This window comes from Trachypithecus francoisi, unplaced genomic scaffold (assembly GCF_009764315.1).
Source record: "Trachypithecus francoisi isolate TF-2019V2 unplaced genomic scaffold, Tfra_2.0 Lachesis_group0, whole genome shotgun sequence".
NCBI lineage: Eukaryota > Metazoa > Chordata > Mammalia > Primates > Cercopithecidae > Trachypithecus > Trachypithecus francoisi.
In genome coordinates, this window is record NW_022681453.1 from 64,001,583 (window position 1) to 64,007,846 (window position 6,264).

A 6,264-nucleotide genomic window follows, 5' to 3' on the forward strand; every position below is an offset into this window, starting at 1 on the left:
CATAGGACTTTACAAAGGTCATTTCCTCCATTTGCATTAGTCGCCTTCTGCATGGTGGCAGGGACAGGAAAGATTTAAAGCGGGTTGTGCTCCAGAGAGAAAGACACTTTAAAAAAATTAGAAATAATCAGTAGAACCACATCATACGGGATAAACCCAGATCTTTTCCTACATTGGTCTAAAATCATTGGGATTTAACACTGTAATTTAAACCCAAGAAAGATAAATTGACTTTTCTTCTTTTCTCTTTGGCCACCAGCCCACAAGTGTAAGGAATCCAGAACTTGAACGAAACGGACTCTACCCGGCCTACACTGGACTGCCAGGATCACGGCATTCTTGCATTTTCCCCGGACAGTATAACCCGTCTTTCATCAGTGATGAAAGCAGAAGAAGAGACTACTTTTAAGTCCAGGAGAGAGAGGGACTCATTGCTCTGAGCCAGTCGCCTGGGACCTCTGACTCAGAGGACCGCACCAGGAGGCTGCGCCCAGGATTTGTCGGAGCCACGCTGAGTGGCAAGCAGGAAGAGGGACAGGCATGCGGGGCGTGACCACAGTGGAGGGGACAGGTGGATGTGGAACCACAGGCTGCTCATTTGGCACCTTTGTTGTTACTGTGAACGTGAATGTGGGCCAGTATCAAGAGAGTCTCTCTGAGTGACTGCACCATGGCACTGGCACCAGGGCGACTATTAGCCAGGGCAGACCACTAGACATCAGTGCAGGGACCTGGTTTTCCCTTCATTTGCACTTTAGTAAATTGGGTGGGAGGTTTCCTTTTGGATCTGTTTCAAGACTGTTCCAGAAAGAAGGCTTCCTTTCCTGAGACACTTCCATAGGCAGCAATTTGGTGATTCATTTGCAGCAAAATACTGGCTTGTTAATTATTTTCCTGCCCAGCGCCTGTGTGCTAAACAACAGATGAGGATGAGCGTACCACTGAAGTCTGAAGATGTCGCCGTTGAAGGGACAGTGTTTTCATATGTTTCTAGGTTGTCTTATGCTACAGTTTCCAAGCCAACCCCCACAATGAGGAAATGTGTGAGGCACAGCACACAATTGCAATGTGTTTTTTTAAGTCAAGGTGACACATTTATTTAAGATTTTTTAAAAATCTCTTTGCAGTTAAATCTCACTTTTTCAAACAAGCCTGGATCAGGCAAAACAAATTACATTTGGTTTCAGCTGGAGGCTCTGCAGGCCAATTACAGGCAGGGGGGCATTTTTCATCCATGAGGGTCCAACCTGAGGCCTGGGACTCTGACCACCATCGTGGAGGCCAGAGGCAGCTGCGTAAGGAGGAGAAATGTCAAACTGAATGCAGGTTTCACCACTCTACGAAAGTAGCTTAATGAGCGCCTGCAGCTGGATGTGTTTAGAGGGATGGGCTGAATAGGCAGGTTAGATTTCCTGCATCGACAGTGCTTTGGGAAGCTGCGTGGATTCCTGAGGAAGAACAGGGAGCCGAGATGCAGCCACATGTGAGTTTGCTCACCTGCTACTGCAGCACTTTGTACGCAGAATCTCATCCACAAACCCCATGTAAACTTTCAACCACTCAAAGCTGTTTATTCGGCTGAAGAAATAACTATTTTTTTTTTCTCACCCAGTCATTTGTACCTCTTTATATGGCTATGTCGCACCCTCCAGAAATGTGGTTATACTTCCAGTCAGTGTGGGAGAACTGAAGACTTCCGGTTGGTCGAGGAACTGAGGGTTGACCTTCCGGAAGGAAGTTCCACTCGTCTTATTTATTATGCTTGTGACGTGGGTCCTGCCAGGGAGACATCCAGTACTCGGTGTCTTTAATTGCCACCTGTGGAACTGTTTATTGGCCTGCTTTGGGGCATCCTGGTTTTGGATGAAGTGAAGGGATACAGAGGTAAAAGAATTGTCTCCACCCTGAAGCGGGGAGCGCCGCAGCACACACATTTCTGGAAATGGTGCAGCCACTGGGACAGTTCTGCCCCGGGCATGGTGGTTTCTTCAAGGTCCTCTAAATATAATCCCTATTCTCACATAATCCTTGGCCCTGATGGTTTTAAGCATGAACTCCTGTGTCTCGTGGTCTCCACCACTCACCATCACCCTGCTGTAGCAAGAGCCCTAGTTAGGGGAGGTGCATTTTAGTAGTTAAATTGTACTCATCCGTGAGATAAATAAAAGGAGAACTGTTTTTATCAGTGGAGGCTAACCTAAAATTTCAAAGTATCGCCTTTTTGAAATCTTGGGCCTTGCCTCTCTCTGTAGAACCAATGGCCCTTTGTGGCTCACAGCCTCGCACCTAACTGGAGAGCTCCGAGCTCCTGCAGCTCACCTGAGCCCACAGACTTGGCTTCTTGGCTCCTTCCGCAGCATGCCTGCTCATCCCCAGGACCCGCAGCTGTGGGAAGAGCCATGCAGGGAGGCTATTCCCAAGCACACACTTCTGCTGCCTTCAGCTGACATCACAGCTGACAAATCATCTCCTCTATCGGAGCCAGAAGCCGCCAGCTCCACAAAATGAAGTGTTCTGTCCCAAAAGCATTCTTGGGAAGAATCCCAACATCCAGAAAACGGTGTCCTGTGAGTTCCAAGAATGCTGCTGCTTCATGGGTTTCTTCCGTATGGAGTGGATTATTTATTTTGTTGTTGTTTTAATTGAGAAAAAAAGGAGGCACCCACAAGGTTGAGTTCACACTGTCTCCACAGTTTCCAGGAGGCGTGTGGGGGCGGGGAAGGCACCTCCAGGGCATGAGGCTCTAAGGGGACATGAATAAAGCATGGCTGTGAGCCTGTGAGGAAGGGAGGGCCAGCTGCACTCCTGCATGGGGTTCCTAGCTACAGAAGGGTCCTGCCTAGGCCGAGGGGAAACACCCGGTAGCAGAAGAGGCCTGGATGCACACTTGGCACACCAAGGCTCTCTGCCCAGACACTGCTCCATGTCAGCCCCTGCAGCTGGGGTGTGTGATTCACGTGCACAGATGCCACAGTCCTGCAGCAATGTCCCACAGCTGGGGGAAGGTGAGAGGAAGGGGCAAGTGATGTGTAACAGCTCAAGAGATGCTTAAACCTCTGTAGAGAAGAGCCGGGTGCAGGGCATCTGTGTGTCCTGTCACACACTGCAGCAGGGAAGGGTGGCTGGCTGGCTCCCTGGCATCAGTGGTTTGGTTTAAGCTCCAGAGGGTCTTATTGCATTGTCTTTTCCTCTGCCCCTTGAGCCAGCCCAAGGCCCTGGAGTCTGTGTCTTTAGGCAGATGAACTGTCATGCTCCTACCACGACCAGGCTCTGGGAAAGGCTCCAGCATCCTCGAGAGGTGGGCATGGAAGTGCCCATTTCTCAGATACAGAGACCTTCAGAGAGGATACATAGCTTGCCTTGTAGAAGCAGGACTGAAATCCTTGTCTGCCTGACTCCCCCAGCTGCTCTGCCCACTGTAGCCCCTGCCTCACTATCCTGGCACACCCGTCACCGTCCTGTGTACCTTAAATATCAAAGAGGGCAAGGGAGAAAGGGCTTTTAAAATAAGTTTCTTTTAAGGAACCTTAATATTATTTTTAAGGAGTAACCAAACTAATGGTATGAAGTTCAAAAAAAAAATGCTGAATACCCTTTTGAAAATGTGCTTTCAGGTTGGCTTTTACATATCTTTCTTAGACACTTGTCATTAAGAAAATAGTGGCTGGCTTGTGCTCAGCAAGAAGCACACCGGCACGTGGCTTTGGTATAGGAAGTGTAGGGCGAGGACCTGGGTCTCTGACAAGCGCAGTCAGACGTACACATCCATCTGAGAGCTGCTTGCCTTGTTCCCATGGTAAGGCCATGGCTCCCACATACTGGGAGCATATTTTTGTGAACTGTTTTCAGAATTGGGAACATATTCAGTGGAATGTCTTAAACGCTGACACATCTTCCTCCTTTGAGGGGAAGTATATTTTCAGAAGCAGCTAAGTCATTTAGAGCCAAAATTGCTGATAGGTGGTTCAGTCAAGCTGGCTGATGGCATCTGAGGTCAAAAACTTCAAGATGTGACAATTGAGTTCTTGAAGAGGTAACTCTTAAAGTGGGCCCAAGGGAGAAGGCAGCATCTTTGGACTTCTAGGCTGGATGGCTAGCCAAGGTGTTGAAGGATGACACCTATTCAGATGTGGAAGTTCCCAGAGTGGGCACCTTTGGGTCACCCACCTCGCGTGGCTTTTTGATGCCTGTGTGAAACTGTGTTGCCTCCTGGTGAAATACCCAGGTGTCCTGTAAGCCGATTTAACTCTGCCTAAAGAAGAGGAGCTGTCCAGTCCAGTTGCCCTTGGCTAAGTTTAGCCTAACACACCCAAAACTAGGGTTTTGACCCATAGTTCTAAAAAACACCAATTTTGAGACTACAGCACTTCTTTGGAAAGAGGAAGAATGCAAAGTTCAGTATTTCAATATTTTGTATTTTACTTGAAATTACCCTTAGTATCATCTTTTTTTTCCTATCTGAAAGCATTTGTGTGGATGAGAAGAGACATTTCATTTCCTCCCTTAACAAAGTGTCATTCTGAGGTTCTCGTGTGTTTTTGGAAACAGAGATACTGGTTTTGTAGAGTTTGCCTTTGGGTATGTTTTCTTTTTTCTTTTTCTTAAATCTCCAAGGAAGAGAACTGGTTAAAATAGTAGGAACATGAAAGTATTAAATGCCAATTAATTGTTGTAGTAAAGTATCCTCAGTAGCATTATACTCCATCATATCTGGTGTAAACTGCTCGCAGGAAACCCTGTGAAACCAAAGGGGACCATTTAGGTCTAAAAAGAGACAGGTCTGAGACTGGGTCTGTCACCTAGGCATTTTCAAAGAGGACATTTTGAAGAATTTGCATATTCTGATTTTTAAATTGCACTTAACCATACTTCATTACAGATTTCTTGGGTAGGGAGGATGGGATAGGCCAGGGATGGGATGGAATCAGTTCTGCCTGGGAAAGTAATCCGACTCATTTACCTTTCCTTATTAACCTTGGCCTGTCCTAAAAAGAGAATGACTATTTCATCATGAGTTGCTCTGAGTTTTGTGAATGTTTGTGTTGGTGGATTGATGGTTAAATGAAGCATGTAGCTGGAATATGAACTTTTGGAGTTTTCATGTTGTCCTGGATTTCTCTTTGTAAACCTTTAAACCTTAGTCCCTGATTGATTGTGTTAAACCTATTATGAGAATGTTATTTAAAGTTGTATTATAATTGCAACCTCCACTAATTATTCAGTACTGTAGCAGTAAAATATTATTTGTAAGAATTTGGTTATTTTTATACTTATATCCACTATAAGTCTGGCGTTCTAGTCAGCAAAATGATGCAATAAAATTAATATCATTTTCATTGTGTGTTTTCCTCTTACAAACAAGAAAACCAGACTAGAATGCAACAAGTTACTTTACAGGAGGGCATCACTTAAACAATGGAACAGTTGTACAGTGAACTTCCACATGGCAAATGTGGACGCTGAGTCATTTCTGTATTCTCAGTACTGGGGAAGTACACTTTTGGTGATGGATGGATAGATGGATGGAGGGAGAGACAAACAGACCTAAATGGCAGAAAGCCAAACTTAGATATAACATCTACTTTTATTTATGTGAATTGGAGAGCATAAGTGACCAATTCAGAAACTTACAATTTCCTCCTCAATGTCTCCCACTACGCCTTCCATGCCAACTCTTCATGGGATGGAGGAGAGGGGAAAGTAAGCCTTTGTGTGCTCTGGTGGGGAGAATCTGCAGAACTTTAAGATGGTGGGCCATGGACCTTACACTCATGGTGGCCGAGGAATGTGGCTGCCTGTCTAGATACACATTCGTGAATGAATTGCTTCCTTGGATACCTTGCAGGTCAGGGACGATGAGCCTCTCATATGCTTTATGGCAAAAACCTTGGCACTGGGGGAGGCCAATAATGGCAGTTTGGGGCACGAAGGTGACCTTTTGGCAGGTTGGATTAGGGCTACCGCTTTCCAAATGAATGGAGGTGGCCAGTAGCACTCTCCTCTCCTGAGCCAGCCCCACCCACTCAGCTCTCCAAGCCCCACAGCTCACAATCCCAACTGAGGTCTGAGCAGGAACCCAGGACTGACTGCTTTCTTGCTCCTGCTCAGCTTAGGCAGACTTACAAACATCACATCATTTTCAGACTTTCTCTCCTCTCATACTAGTTTTTTTTTGTATTTTATTTTTTTAATTGTATATATTTAAGGTATACAGCATGGTGTTTTAATATACACAGTGAAATGGCTATTATAGTCAAGCAAATT

The 6,264-nt window shown here is 45.8% G+C and overlaps 1 protein-coding gene across 7 annotated transcripts in view; it reads left to right on the forward strand.

The window, feature by feature from the left end:
- The window catches only part of HEG1 (heart development protein with EGF like domains 1), a 90,008-nt gene extending 84,672 nt beyond the window's left edge, over positions 1-5,336 (forward strand). For all 7 annotated transcript variants that reach the window (XM_033210962.1, XM_033210963.1, XM_033210959.1 and 4 more), the window contains one exon: positions 260-5,336. In XM_033210962.1, coding sequence (XP_033066853.1) covers positions 260-409 — 150 coding nt within the window. In that variant the 3' untranslated portion in view covers positions 410-5,336. The remainder of the gene's footprint in view (positions 1-259) is intronic.
- Positions 5,337-6,264: the final 928 nt, after the last annotated feature.